The 16,411-nt window shown below is 41.6% G+C and overlaps 1 protein-coding gene across 1 annotated transcript in view; it reads right to left on the bottom strand.

Annotated features, from left to right (window-relative positions):
* Positions 1 to 678: 678 nt before the first annotated feature.
* The window catches only part of MEOX2 (mesenchyme homeobox 2), a 445,569-nt gene continuing 429,836 nt past the window's right edge, over positions 679 to 16,411 (bottom strand). The window contains exon 3 of the mRNA XM_069648602.1: positions 679 to 6,741. Within this exon, the coding sequence (XP_069504703.1) occupies positions 6,517 to 6,741 (225 nt within the window). The 3' untranslated portion in view covers positions 679 to 6,516. The remainder of the gene's footprint in view (positions 6,742 to 16,411) is intronic.

Raw genomic sequence — 16,411 nt, forward strand, 5'->3', positions numbered from 1 at the left:
GAAGATGATTGTGAGGGTTCTCTGTTGGAAGGTGAGGTGGTGGAGGATCTGTCTAATTAATCACAGGAGCTAGAAGCATTTCTGCGCTATACTGTGTGGTAGTCATTGTCCATGAGTATTCCCAGATTTTTTTATCATGGCAGATGCTTCCTGTTGGGTTCCCATGCCAGGTGGCCAGTTCAGTTGTGTGTCTGTTGCATTATCCTCTGGGGGTGAGATCGTTATTTCTGTTTTGGGTGCGCTTAGCTTGAGGTAATCGGTTGTCATCCAGTTGTATATGTCAGTGAGGCATTTGTTGAGGGTGTTGTTGGGTCTTGGGTTGAGGCTATCTTGAGGATGAGTTGGCTATCATCTGTGGAGTTTTAGGCAGTTTGTCTGTGGTTTCAAACGATTTTCATTAAGGGGACATGTAAATGTTGAAGAGGAGAGGGGAGAGACTAGAGCCTTGTGGTATGCCACAGATGTTTTTGGCGTTAGAAGTAAAATATGGTAGATACGTTTTTTCAGTTCGGTTAGTGAGGAAAGATTTTAGACATTGTAAAGAGGAGACTTTTATGCTGCATTCCACCAGACTCTCAACTAGTCTTGTTTATCTGATTGTGTCAAACGGTTTGACCTGTTTCCGATTTGACTTTTCACATAAGTGTGCCACAGTTTAATGAAAATCATAACAGTAAATTGTTAGTTACAAATTATCATTTATTTAACATTTGTACAGAGGACTGTGAATAAGTGTGCTAATGTTTCTTTTTATCTTACACTTAAACACGTTTCTGATAAAACATACTTTCAAGGGCATTTAAAACACAATCCTTCAATTGCTTTGCTTGTGTTTCTCAATGAGTGTGCAGGCAGTTTTATAAAAAGATAACTAGTAGTAACCTTCAGAAGCTCATATAACCTGAGCATGACAACTCATTTTTCATGAGAAGCTGAGTCCCACCTATGTTCAACCACAAAAGACAAGTGTCAATACAGTCAATGCACCGTTAAATCTCAAAGCATGGTTGGCTTTACATGTTATAATTCACATGATCTGACAATATTATTTGTTGATAGAGAAGAAGGGGTGGTATTACATAACTATTAATGTATGGTGCACCAAATATGAACACATGCGCGCCTGCTGGGTTAGCCACCAAATTTGTCTTTCGATGAGAGTCTGCAAACAATTTTTTAGTGCATCAGCTTATAAGCATTTTGACATAAAAGTGTTGCAGCACATGCGCAATGCATTCTCCCTTGCATTATATTTGCACTGTGCATGCTCGGCAATGCGTGCAAACTAGCAGGTGCAGGAACCGGTGCGATGAATAATCGTTTGGGCATGCTCACGCTAAGATCACTGTTTGCAGGTGGCATATAGGTAGAGCTTTGCAGTTGTTTTTATTGCATCAGCTGCAAACTTGACTGCAATGCCAGCCTGTGTACGTAAAGTAGAGTGGTGTGTTAATATGCATCCTAGTGGCAGCTTTTGAAACAATATCAAATGTTCTTTGTCAATATGTGACTCAGATTCATTGCATTAAAACAGTGTTCATGATTTACATCAATAAGGCACAATAGATAGACAGGTTGTTTATTTAAATTAGCAATAGCAAACTTTAAGCAGGATCATTAGAACTACACATTTTCTCAATAGACTTCAGAATTGCGCTGACCAAGACATGCATGAGTCTTAATAATAAGCACCCTTCTCTTTGATAGGACAAAGTGAGTCCATTTGCCTCATTATAAGGCTGGCGCTCCCGGAATGAAGGGGGCAGGTGCGAGACCGGCCCCCTTCATTCCGGGAGCGCCGATTATGCACTTCCCATCGCGGGACCCGGAATGCACGCCTGGTAAAACCAGGCATGCTTTCCGGGTCCCGTGAGGGGAAGAGGGAGGCAATAACGGGCCAGATGTAATCTGCCCGTTATTACCTCCCTCCCCATTCCCATTAAGCCCTACGGGGGCTCAAATGGGAATGGGGATGGGTTCCTGCAAGGAGGAATTACCGGGTCCTCCTATGTTGGAGTAACCCGGTAAGTCCCCATTGCAGGAACCCGGTAATAGAGCCCGGAACGGAGGCAGCCATGGAGCTAACAGCTCCATGGCTACCTCCATTCTCGTAATGAGGCCCCATGTCTGGAAAGGTTAATTTCCCCCTACTACGTAATTAAAAATATATGACTTATGATGGAGAATTTGTTTTCTGTAACTATGGAAACAAAATTGAACATTAGAAAAATAATGGCCCTTCCTACAATTAATATTTTTTGGGGGAAAGACTCTGGCAATATGGCTTATGTGTGGTGACAGGGTTTTTAAGGCACCTGGAGAGGCAGCAATCACACTCTACCCCACCCTCCCCTCATCTGGTTAAGTTTCATGAGAGGGATGTAGCTTGCTTGGTCTCTACCCCCTACCCCCCATCTGCTTAAGTTTCACGAGAGGGATGTAGCTTGCTTTGTCTCTACCCCCCCTACCCCCCATCTGCTTAAGTTTCAGGAGAGGGATGTAGCTTGCTTTGTCTCTACCCCCTACCCCCCATCTGCTTAAGTTTCATGAGAGGGATGTAGCTTGTTTTGTCTCTCTTCTTATCTCATAGTCAAAACTTTTGACTTTGTCGATGTGCTTTAAAGCATAAGGTGTTATACATTGCTTCATCCAAAATAAGGACGAATTGATGTATTGGATTTTAAAAATGTGGTATTGTGATATAAAATGCAATGGAATTACACTTTAAGGGCAATTCCTTATTTCTGAAGTCCTCCAGGTGTAATCCTTTCAGGACGGTTCCTCATTTGTAAGGGAGAACTGACACATGAGGCTATCTCTATGCAATTAGAACAGCTCTAGAGCCAACATTGCTTCAGCGTGTCCCCAAGGGAAAGGGAGGTGCTCCTCAAGGTGCTTGAGGGGAAAGGAAAAAATAGGGCTAGGGAAAAGATAAGACCCATTTAAAGCAATCAAAAGTCACATTCAGGGTTCAAAGTACCTTGCCAGTCACTATAGCAGTCAAAGTGCCAAGGAAGCCTGGCCCTGCGGCAGTAGGGGTCTGCACCCACAGCACGCCATTCTTATTTCTGCCTCAATGGGACCACCCATGTGTCAAACTTACCTCATGTAAACACTATTATGGTCTTCATACATTGAAACACAAGTGGGGTTGAATGAACGTGACCAAAGGGAACATACAAACAGTTTTTCAATGGCAATTCCCATTGAAAAATGATTTGTCAATTAGGCCCACATATTCATGAGAGGTTTTTCTCTACTTCTGTGTGCGCTCCACTCACGCAAATGAAGACAGAGCTCCCACTCTGCAGGTTCGATGAATCACAGCATCTATCATTCAAAGTGCTCTTGGTAGCCTGATTGTCCTTCCTGACTCAGCCCACCCAAAATTGAGGAAAATGGGTGAGCTGTGTCTGTGTCTTGTGCGAATCAAAATACACCCTGATTCACAAAGGAGCACACTGTTAGCTGTAGCATCCCTACAGCTCGTTGCCATGCGCCTGGTCTCTCCGATCATAATCATGGTGGAAAAGATAAACAATGTTCAGAGTAACACGTTTAAGGGCCTGCCATGACTGCTCTAATACAGTTAGACATGTTCATGCTTGTCAGGAGTGCTTCTGTTTATTTGTTTATCTGTTTACATGTTCACCTCTAAAAAAGAGTAATATAAAAGCAAGATCTGCAAAAAACAGGCCATTAAATTGGAGCACTGCAGAGGCGTTCCTTGCACCCGTGTGCACGTGTGTCCAATGCAGATGTAGGTGTCGGTGAAACACCTGACATTTGCGTGTGCAAGGAGTGGCTCATTCGAGGTTACATTTGGCAGCAGCAATGTCTGACTTGTTTGTGAATCAGGGACTTCCAAAGTGTAAAAAACTCAGGCAGAGCTGAACAGGACAGTTTTTCTCTCAAATTCTGCCCTCGATTTACAATAGGTTTTTCAATTGGAAAATCTCATTGAAAAAAGTTGTGTAAATCAGCCCCATCAAAGTGGCGTATCTCCGTGGATAATCAGGTTAGACCCCTGATATTCTGTTTACTTGTTTCTAAACGTATAAGTGACTTGTATTTCAAGCTACTCTTCTCTAGCTGGTATCGAAAAGGCAAAAATCCATCAATAAATCAAAAAATGAAATTCTTGGAAAACATGCACTGCTGCTCTTTCATGAGCCAGGACAGAGAGCTGTCCGTGAATAACTGGCATGACATCATCAATTTTCAATAGTCGTTAATTAGGAAGAGGACTGCATGCTTGTACATTTTTACATTTGAAATTTGCGCATGTTCCTCTGTTTTTGAGCGTGTGTCTTCTTGGTCTTGTGGACCCAGGTGTTACGTGTGTGTTCTGAATCTTTCCAAAATGGTCTTCTAGCAGGAAATGCTCAGAATGATCACGGATCATGCTTTCAGACTGGACAATGTAAAATCTAAACGAGAAATCCACCCATGAGCATTGGCCAAGATGCCAAGACGTGAAGTGACTTTGTTAGACAGACACGACTTTTCAGGAGGAAACTAGATGAACTAACGTCATGCCTGCCTAACCTCAGGGTTTTTCCCTGAGACTCAGGGTTTTTATCCATTTCTCAGGGTCTGAGGGGAAGACCCTGGAATCACTGGGTTTTTGATGCAGTTTCCGTTTCCCATCCGGTCCTCCATCCGATTGGCTGCAAAATTCAGTTCCCATTCCTCAGCAAAGTTTCCAAGGCTATTCTTATTCTACCACACAGCAATGCAGACTCTGAGAGGATTTTCAGCATGATTAATCAAAACAAGACTGAATTCCGTGCCTCTCTTGCTGCCGATAAAACTCTTGTAAACATTATTAAATGCAAGGTGAACATGCTGAGTGGCAAGTGCTGTTATGACATGGACTTTACAAAGACATTGCTCAGGAAGGTGCAATCAGCATATACTGTGGAGATTCATGGTGAGAAGACAAAATGTGTTGACTTCATAGTTGAACAAGCATGGGAATTGCAGCCATTGTTGCTGCATGTATTTAATTGATAATTGATGGAAATGTTGCCAAGAACCATAAGCTTAGAGCTACAATAAAATCTGTTTCGATATTGCATGTCCTTGGACATTCACATGTATTGCATTCCACTGTAAAGTGCAAACTGCAAACATGTTTCTATTGACAGCTACAACAACCAAGTTTACCTTTTTGACAGGTGGGCGGGTCGTGTGGGCGGAGTCGTGTGCAAATGCACGGCGTCTTGTGTGGATGAGGGGCAGGTCATACATCTCAGGGTTTTTGGTTTTCAAATGTAGGCATGTATGACTCAGGTGCTCCATTAGTTGGTGTCCAGAGAGAGAGGTATCAGCAAGAAAAAGACTAGAGAAATAGAGAGGTACAACTCGACGATGATTTACAAAATTGAGAACTGATTAAAAAGGAAGGTTTCTTTTTTGGGCAAAGAGGGATAATGGTTGGTTGGGGGTTGCACTCATTAAGGAATATTCCTCATTGTAATGAAGACCGAACAAAGAGTGTGCTAAGTGCTTTCAAGGGGTCGAACTAAGCAAGGGGCAGGGGTTGGGAGGCATGGTGGCACAAGGTGAATTTCAATTACGATTAGGAATAGTACCAAAATACAAAACTTGGGAGTTAAATTAAAAATATATACTAAACATATTAGCAGTCTCTTGGGAGTATTTGCTTTTTAAGCTATACATTCACATAAACCCCTTAAAGCATTGACATCGAAAGGGCAGGGTCTCCAGAGCAGTGTTGTGGGGTGATATGTACATTCAACATATTTTGTAAAACTAATCTATAGTGTGTGGGTTCAGAAGGAGTACACGTTTGACTTAGAAAAGAAGAGTGCTCACATTTTGAGTAGCTTTTGTGTGGCTAGACATTGTTTGAGCCTAAGCAATTATTTTAAACAATGGAGAATCAGCCCTTTGGGAGTCATGGGATTGTGGTACAAGGATATACTTCATCAGAGGCAACCCTGCTACACAAACTCTGAGCATTGTTAAGACTCACACTGTGCTAAGTACAGATGTGTTAAAATACACACAATAAATCTTGCAGTCCCCAGCAACCTATTCCAAGGTCAAAACTATTAGCGCTGCAAAAGAAGCAAAAACAAGGACATGCTGCAAGACAGCAATATACAGAGTTAATACATTATCCAATAAACGCTGCTTTTGTTCAAGACGCAAATGTCCATTCATTTCTTGACAGGCAACAATGTATTTTTCAGTGCAAGCTTAAGCAAAATAATCCTCATTCATCAACATGACAAATGTTTGGAATGTCACAAGTTACTTTCTCTTCTTAATCGTAGCTCTCGAGGCACTGTTGAGACATGACAAAGAACAATTCTTCAAAAAAATCTTAAAAGCAGGCACTAAAAGTCCGGTTTTTTATTGAAGCAAATAAAAAAAACAGATATTTGCCAAAAATCCTTTGGGTAGAAAATGGAGGTTTCTGTAAGACTTGCTGGTCTGGTGTTACCTTCCTGAGATTGAAGCTGTGTGTGCTGGCTTCTCTGTACATCATAAGTGCGCATGCTCAGAGCTCTGATCGCTGTCATGGCTGTCATCATTTGCTAGAGAGTCAGCTGTATGATGGAGGCCCACTGCTCCCATGCCTGACAGTTCAGAGGGGAGCAGGGTTCCCTTTTTCACATTCACAAGTTCCTTTTCCCTCGCTGCAGCGCCTTGCTGTCCACCTTTCACTCTTTTCCACTTCATGCGGCGGTTCTGGAACCACACTTTTACCTAAAGAAAAATAAAAAAAGCAGACTTTGTAGACAGGGAGTGAAACAAAATATGAAGACTGCAAACTATGCTAAACACAGGATGACATCATAATTAGACGAAATCTACATATTGTTGAGCAGGTCTAATATCCAGGCAAACAATAAGAGTTATGTCAAAGTAGGGCATTACTATTGCAATAGTAATAAAAAAAGAATCTGTTCATTATATAAAGCTTTTAGAGGAAGTACTTCGGTGGAGAAAACCTATTGTACGCACACAGGCCCAAAGAGTACAAATGAAAAAGCAGAGACGATGCACTTTTTTCACTTGGTCTCAAAGGTGACCTGCCCTTTTCAGGGGTGGCTGGACAGTGGCAAAGATGTGCTGTCCAGAACCCTTGCATACAAAGTGCCTGAAGTGCACATGAGGGTCCCATCTCTGTGAAATTATTTTTTTTTAAAACATCCCCACGCCTGTTTGCCGCAAGTGAGTAGACGGTAGCACATCTCCTCACTTGTGCCAGAAAAGTTTGTACATATATTAGTAAAAAGATGCTTAGATCATTTTAAAATGTGCTCAAATGTATAAGCATAATCATACAATTGACAGTGATAAATCAGGAGAACTATTCTTCATTTAATTTGCAGCGCACACAACCCGTAGGTATCTAGACGCTAGTTTAATTAAATTGCGGAAGCGCACGTTTTTTATAATACGCTTTTTTTTTGTTTTTTTTCAGGCACGCATCCAGGATTCGAACTTGTGTTTCCTCGGGGTGGTCTTGCTTATAAGACTTGGGCCTTGCCACAGAGCTATCCTCCCTCTAGAACCTCGCTTTGATGCTCTTTAGATACCTTCAGCGAGGACATGACAAAGGCTGGCGACATTTTGGAAGCATTCGCTCAAAGAAAGTGAATGCAACATTACTCCCCACCCCACAGAAATCAGGGCAAAGTATAAAGTTTGGCAAGTGGATATTTATCACTTAAACGCATTCTGCATTTCATACCTATTATTTGCTAACACAACAGGTAAGACGAAGACCACGGGATATATTACAAAAGCTAAAAACATGTTCTATCAATGCATTTTTTTTTCTCCAGCAAGTGAAAGGATAGGATTGGCACAAACATTGCCCTGGTGCCAATATGTATTGACCTATTATGTTGGGAGTATGTCAATTTCTGCATTAGTGCTAATAGCACTTATACAGGTTTAAAATGTGTTTCTGTAAGACCACCCTTGGTATCCCAGTTACACAAGAAATGTTTTGCACAGTGAACAGAGCATCATTGATGATTAAATCAATATAGAACCCATACCATGCAGAATGGAAAGCAACTTTAAAATGACCCTACAAATGGAGAATGTGTTTAATGGTGGATGAAAGGGGAACGGCTTAAGGATGGCTAGAAGCAAAGAGCTTAATCGTCTTTCATATCAAGTGCGCACTCCAGTTCCTGTTTGGGAGGCTGAGAGAGGGGAGTCGGAACGCATTGTGTGATAAACACACATTCAGGCTTGCCATTTCCCCAGTTGCCTTCACCAGTTTACAAATGTCAGTCCTGCAACACCTACACATTCGCAGTGAGAACTAAAAGCCTGTCTGAACCCTCTGTTAAAATAGTAAACATTGCATTTCTATTGTGGGCAGCCACATATTAGAAAAACAAGTTTTGTTCTATTTCTTGCTCAAGATCGCCTGTGTTGAAAAGACGAAAATACACATTTCTGCCACATATCAGCAATGGCAATAGAAATAGATAAAATAGTTATTCTCATAATGAGGCTCGCTCACTGGAAATGGAAGAACATATGTCTAGCGTGGGACAGCCATGGGGTGAGGTACGTAACAATCTGTTACATCTCTTAGGTACTTGCAGATACATTTAAAAAAATAATAATAATAATCTTAGTGGGGTACTGCATTTCAAAATGCTTGTAATCTATCAGACAAAAATAATATTTGAAAGAAAAAGGGGGGTAGGTTAGGGCGTGTTAGTAGGACAAAGTTTGGAGAGAAGCAAGGGAGCTGTGATGTATTGTTGGCAGCTTCAGTTCGGTTAACACTGCTGAGGTTTTTGGTGTGGTATAGGGTCGGAGTCCATCGTGTGGTGTTGAGTGGGGGTCTGTGTGGTGTGTTTGTTGTTGCGGTGTGATGAAGTCCCTGCGGGTTGCTGCGATTTAATAGGTGGGTTGTGTTTAGCTAGGGTGTGGAGGTGTGTGAAGAGGGGTGAGGTTATTAGAAGTTTTTTGTAGGGTCAGTTAGTAGCACTGGTGTCCCGTGAAATGCACACTCCTAGTATGTGTCTTTCAGGATTTAGACAAGGTTGTCTCCCTTTCATTGATCTAGTTTCAGCATGATAAGGCTGTCTCTCATCTCTCTGTCTTTATGTTGAATTTATTCAGTTTCTGCATTTCTATTTTCTTTCCTACATCCGAGTCTGTGGTTGGTGCAAACTGGTCGTCTTGGATCAGTCTACTTATGACCTACGCCCGTACCCCACGCCCTGTCTGAGTGGGTGAGGTTGGTGGTTGTGCCTGTTTGTGTTAGGCTTATTGCTATTGTTCTGTCCTGATAGGGTTGTCGCTCATCGCAAGTTCCACCTAGCATTGTCTCTCGTGTTCTTGTGGGAGTTTCCCTAAATCGGTTTTCGGTGTTGTCTGTACTGTCAAGGGATTCTGTCAACCTTTTCTTCATATTTCTTGTTTGATTGTTTCAGTTGTTTCCATCTGGTTCCAAGGTGTTGGAGAGCCACGTTTTTAGTAGTTTTCAAAATTTTAGGTGGTCTTTGGTATTTCTTATTCCTTTTGGGAGGTTGTTCCAGGTTTTTTCCTGGCGTATGGTTTTGGTTCAAGGTGGATTTCAATGCTCGATCTGAGGAGTGTCGTTGGCTTGTAGATTGCTATTTTCTTTTGTTGGAATTCTGCTCCCTATCCGTTGATTGCCCTGTGTGTTATGCACATTGTTTTGAACGTGATATGTTGTTTGATTGGAAGCCAATGTTAACATTTTTAAGCATTGCAGTGATGTGACCTCTTCTAGATTGTTTGAGAAGTTTAGCTGCTGCATTTTGGATGTGTTGTAATTTCTTCAAGAGGTGTTCCGGCATCCCTAGGTAGAGGCTGTTTGCATATACGATTCTTGACATGATGTGGGCGGCGATTGTCAGTGTTTTGTGTGTGAAGGACATGAAAGGTAGGATTCTTTTTGTTGAGTGAAGGAGGAAGAAGCATTTCTTAATCATCGCGTTTACTTGTAGTTCTAAGGTTATTGCGTTGTCCATTAGGACTCCCGGGTTTTTGACTACCTTTGATGGTGTGGGTGGTATGTATGTAAATACAACAAGCCTGATGGTGATTCACACTTGAAGGACCATTCCCATATACAATTCATTTTTTGAAACATTAAGTTAATCACCAGTTGCAACTACCAGAACAGCAACACACTTTTTCAAGTATTTTTATTAACCCAAAAAATGTGTCCTGCTGTTGGCTTCCACTGGAAGACATTGTACACATACTATTTCACTTTCGATGTTTAATTTATTTATTTATTGAGCATTTGTTAGACACCTATACAACAGAATGGTGTTTTGAGATGCCACAAGGGAAAGTGGGGAGGGAACAGGGGAGTAAATAACAGTGGCAAAAACAGTAAATATACATGTATAGTCCTACTGGGCCTTGTGACATTCAGACGTGCAAGTGCAGTGATGAGAAGTGCGGAAGATAGGGAATGGGGTTAGGGGGGTAGGTAGCAGGGTAAGGACAAGTGCTGGTGGGAGCCCGGGAGGGAATTCCAAGGAGAGCCACTGGCTAAGTGCTACAGTGGAGGAATCCCATGGGTGGGATGCACAGCTGCTAGGCAGAGGGCCCATAAGGGCAGTGCTGAAGGGAGGAGGGTGTAGATGTCAACTGGGTAGAGGCCTGGTAGCCTGTGAGATTCATGAAGGAACATGCTGCCAGTCTCAGCTGCAGTGGGATGATTAGCAGGGAAGGGAAAGCGGTAGAGAAAAGCAGAGTTTTGAGAAGTTTTCAGAACTTAAGGAGGCCTGGCTCAAGTCTGACAGAAGAGCAGGGATTCTGTTCCGAAGAGAGACACCAGTCAAAGAGAGAGACCTGCTCCCCACTCTCTGCTTGGAGAAGCGTTTGTCAAGCAGAAAGTTGGAGTTAGAGGTGCAAAGGACACTAGCAGGGAAGTTGGAGAGCCTGGTGCCAGGCCCCAGGACGCCTTATGGATGATGAAGAGGGTCTTGAATTGATCCTTGCGGCCACCAGGAGCCTATGGAGAGATTCTCAACATAATAGAGGTTTAGCTCCTGTTATAAAGTTGTCATATATTATATGATAGGTTATTTATAATGCGCTTAATACCCAGAAGTTTCTAAGCGTGGACCCGGGGTTCGAACCTGTGGTGCTCATTGTAGTTTAGCTTCCAAGGCGAGCATGTTGCTCCTAAGCTATCCTCCCGATACCTTCAGAGTCACATTAGATTGACTCAAAAAGTAATCGGCAAAAAATGTCAAAAATAAAATAACAAACTATCAAAAATGCCGAATTAGGCATTGAAAAAAAAAAGGATAACCAGATTATCGATCAAGCAGAGTGGGGATTGTGGGAATGTCCCCTGCTCCTCTTGATTGACAATATGGTACTTCGAGTTGTGCGGGTGTGTCCCACACTTCCATTACAAGAAAAGTGGGGGACAAAGAAAGATTTTTAAAAAAGGATCCTGCGCAGAATTTCTGCCCCTCAATGTGGAGGCAAAACTTGCATTGCAGGGAAGGAGCTGTGCAGTGGAACCGCAGGTAACTGAGGAGCAGGCGGTAGATTTAAAGGGTAGGAGGTGCAGTGTGGGGGAAAGCGGGCCAGGGTCATGTACGTAATTATTTCAGAACAGGAATTTCAAATTTGTGATTTTCAGAATTCTAAATGTTCATTAACAAAATAATCACATACATCCACTCTGAACATGATCTCAAATTCTCTTATTAAATGATTTTTTTAAGTTAAAAGAATTATAAAAGATTCAAGCCCTCAGGTACCTTGTATATACCCAAAATGAAAATAAGGTAATTACTCCCAGGCACGTTTAAAATTCACCTCATAGTTCATGGGGGTGACTTTCAAATAAAAAAAACACACTATGTGTCAGTTTAACTGAGATAAAAACAAATAACATTAACATGGCATTGGACTTGAGAGCAGGTTTGCAGTACACACTTCTTCTTATATACTCGCTGTGCAGAACACGAGGGGTGTCAGGGGACAGCAAATGTTGAGAAGAAGGTTTAATATGAGAGAAATAACTGACTAGGAAGACAAAAGTAGATGTTTCTAATGAGTTGGCCGATTCCACATCTCACGCAGAGACATATGCCCAGCCATTAGAGCAACTTGCAGGAAATGCAACTGGTGTGGCCACTTTGACAAATGTTGTTTCTGTACATCAGACACAACAAATTGTATAGAGGAACACTGTGAAGAATTAGATAAATCGATGTTCACAATTGAAGATGCAAACGTGGAGAATGATGAATCTTTACTCACCTTAGGAAATGAGGATGCAGATAAAGACACACGTGATGGGGGACAGAGTTGGTAATATGCTAATGAACTTTGGGTCAAAGTATACACTACTGCCAAAGAAGATATTTGACTGAAAGTTCAATAACGAAACTACTGCTAATGAAATAGAAATAAAACCAGGGCCCTATACTGGAAATGTAAAGAATTGCCTTGATGGTTTAAGGATATACTGATGTTCAAGCAGAGCACTGCAAGGCAGAAGATATCCTATGGAGGCACTACACGACTTTTTAGTTGGTCAGAACAAAAAAGACTCAGCATAATGTTAGCTCCTTAAGTAGAGAAATCAGTATTTGCATGCAAAGATGGGAACAGATCTGTAGAAACACCCAACGGACATGATATATCTAAAGGCGATCATGATGTCTTCAGAGAAGAGTAGGGATCTCTAACAGTCTTTGACCATCAGATAAGACCCAAGACAGGAGCCATTCTAGTGGTACAGAAGGTCAGGAACATACCCTTCTCCTTAGGAAAGGTGTCGCTTTTGGTCCCTGTGCACAAACCTAATGGAAAATTTACATTGATCAAAATCAATATCTTAAATGAGATTAACCACTGCAGTCCTGGCTTGCACACATGATTTCATTTCTCTATCAAACCGATTCAGTAGACATCAGAAAACGTTGATAAGGGTTCTAATGATGAATCTATCCCAGAAACAATGGAACATCCTGGAGGGTTCTGTAGTGATTTATGAATTTTTGGCAAAATACAGAATTTAGGAACATTAGGTTTTTCTTTCACAAGTAACAACACTTCTTGTTTAGTTATCAAACAATGCTGTGTGCTGGATTACTATACAAGAAGTGTTGTTCCTTCTGAAAGACAAAACGAATGTTTCTGCACCGATGAAGCTCCTTGAAGATCTTGATTTTGATGCCAACAAAGACATTCTTGTAGGGCTAGACATAGTCTCTCCGTGTACAATGATACCTCAGACCTCGACACTGAATGTGTTAGAAGAACTACTTTATACTAAACACCCTAGCTATAATACACCCAACTCGTATATCTTATGGTGTGTTGAAATGGCCTTGACAGAGAATGTTTTTTCGATTTGATGTCAGTTTTTATAGGCAAATATATGGTATGGCTATAGGAGCACCCAGCATGGCAATTTGTACATTGAAATAGATTCCAACCCATATAAATCTAAGATGAGAATATGGAAGCATACATAGATTATGTCCTGGTAATATGTAGAAGAAATTAGGATGAACTAAAAGACTTAAATGAGTGGTTGAATAGCCTGTTTAGAGATCTGAAATTCATGAATAAGTCCAGTAATACAGAGATTAATTTCCTTAATATCCCAGTTGGTCTCCTGAAAGTTAAACCATTCCAAAACCGAAAGATAAGAATGTGTTGTTACTATACACAAGTTTCCCCCAAAACAAACACCTGGAAATCTCCCTTTGGGACAATTAATGAGGCTGGAAAGGAACAGCTCAATTGGGAACTCCTTCAATGAAGAAGCAGAGTTCTTATCGATGAAATTAGGTGACTGAGGATCAGGGCTTTAAGTGGGGTAAGAAATCGAGGGGGGGCCCTCATTTCGGGGCGTGGCTTTTGGGAGGGGCGTGGCCTAAAAAGTACGCAAATCATAGGGTATACACACAGATATATATAAATGTTATATATTTGTGTGCGTACCTTACTATGGTGTGTGTACTATGCAAGCCATCTTTTCTAAACATAGAAATATGTAACATATTCTATGTTTAGAAAAGATGGCTTGCATAGTACACACACCATAGTAAGGTACGCACACAAATATATAACATTTATATATATTTGTATGCATACCCTACGGTTTGCCTAGATTTCAGGCCATCTTTTTTAAACATTTCGGGTTTATAAAAGATGGCTTTGAAAGTACACAATTCAAGCCGTCTTTTATAAAGCTTTGACTACGGACAAAATTGTCCGTCGGCAAAGCTTTATAAAAGATGGCTTGAAATGTGTACTTTCAAAGCCATCTTTTATAAACCTCGAAATATGTCGAGGAATCCCCAGGTTTGCCGAGGGTTAAAGACACCTCGGCGACCTGGGGAAACAAAAGGACAGTAACTGCCTCTGGTGACCTCTCGCGCGAGGGGTCACCAGATGCAGTTACTGTGACTGACGGAAGTGGCAGCCAGGCACAGCGTCGCTGGGGTTGGCTGCCACTTCTGTCAGATCGCCTGACTTCATTGCAGGCGCATCTCCCGTGGCGGCTGCGGCCGCGACGGGATAATGCATCCTGCCAATGTTGCGGGCGGTGGGAGGGGCCCCGGCAGGGCCCCGGCTCAGCCCTACTTTTTGGAGACTGCCGGGGCCCGGCCCCGGCATGCCCCAGCCCACTTTAAGCACTGCTGAGGATACCCTAGGAAACTTCTCAAGAGGTCAATGAAAAGGGCCAAAATTAACAACAGAGAGGCACATTTGGAATTCAATTTTATGATGGAAAGGACCAACTCAGAGAACATTGCCTATGTCAGTACTTTATCAAACTTATCTGATAGGATGAGTACAATTTTAGAAAAAGAATTGTAGAGTTTTTGAGGGTGTAAAATGCCAGCTGAACCAATCTTTATGTAGAAGAAGCAAAAATCTAAAAGATTGCATTATGAGAAATGACATTCGTACATCACAAGTACAGCAGACTAGGCTCACTGAAATATGGGGCTCCAATGAAATCGTGGGACATGCGACCCTGCGTACAGTGTAAGTGCTGCAGGCAAACTAGTCACAGTGTGGAAGTATATATCGGTCTTAAACACCCATGGCACAACAGGTTTTTACTAATTGTAACTCCTCAGTCATCATTTATACCATGTGGTGTCCATTTTAATTGTTCTATATAGGTAAGACAGAGAGAAAAGCAAGAATCAAAATAACAGAACACAAAAGCTGTATGAGAAATAAGGTGGTGACAGCCGTTTGATTGACCACTTCACATCCAATGAATATACGTCTATGGATTTTAAATGGACTGTCCTTTACCAAATAGATAATGGTAGTGATTCTGCAGTCAGCAAGAAGAAAGAGGCCTGGAATATTATGTTGTATATGGTTTTGAATGACTGACGCTTATTTTTATGTTACCACTATAAGAAAATTTGTTTGGATTTTACAGAAATAGACCTTTAAGGACTGGTTGCAGATTATGCTGGTGTGCATATGAAATGAGATCATAAAGTTCCCCTTTAAGACAGAATTCAGTGAGGAAGAGTACAGAGGAAAGCACCCTTGGATAGACATCAATTCCGGCATGTAACAGGAACGTAATACAGGAAGTATAAGGTCAGCAGCAACTGATGCTGATTTCAGGAGTCGGCAAGACTGGGTCATGCTGCTCCCTTGATTATCAGCGGCTTCAGCATACTGTGCCCTCTATATCAGCAAATACTGGTGAAGGAGTGACTATGTTCTGTAAACATACCACTAAAGGCACATTTGAAGCACTATTCTGGTGGTCTTGACCCATCGTGTAGTCCATTGTTTGATGCGTTGCAGGTAGCTGAGAATTAAGGCTTCCTTTGAGGATAACCGTGCACAAGTTGTACAAAATATTAAGGGTCTGATTCATGGAAGTGTTTTATAATGGCACAATCCCATAGGAAAACGTTCCATAAATCAGGCCCTTCATGGTGAAAGACAAGGTAGCTAGAGTATTTTGCCTCACTCGCATATTTCATTCTTTTTCTCATAACTTAGTAATATGGAGGTGTTTGTCTATGCCTATATTGTTACAGGGATGTCCCAATTGGTGGTGGACTGTATGCCCCAAAGAAACAAAAGCATAATGAAAAAAGAAAATGGATTGATGGCTAGCTCTGTGTGCTATCAGTGAGTATCACAATCCATGAGTTATACAAGTGAACTAAAATGTATGACAAGGAATACAATGAATACTGGTGTTCATGTTATTCCGGAGGTGGCAAGTGAGGATTAAGTATATGAGAGTGCCAAGGCATGAAGGGATTCTGAAAAAATGTACTTAGAAAATAATGGGATCTACGGATGAAGCATAGTTAAAAACATTGGGATTTTCATCTGATGAATTGTGAGATTTAATTGGTTCTCAAGGACTGGATATGTTGTGTTAAAA

The sequence above is a fragment of the Ambystoma mexicanum genome, chromosome 2q (assembly GCF_040938575.1).
Source record: "Ambystoma mexicanum isolate Mex_15411 chromosome 2q, UKY_AmexF1_1, whole genome shotgun sequence".
Lineage (NCBI taxonomy): Eukaryota > Metazoa > Chordata > Amphibia > Caudata > Ambystomatidae > Ambystoma > Ambystoma mexicanum.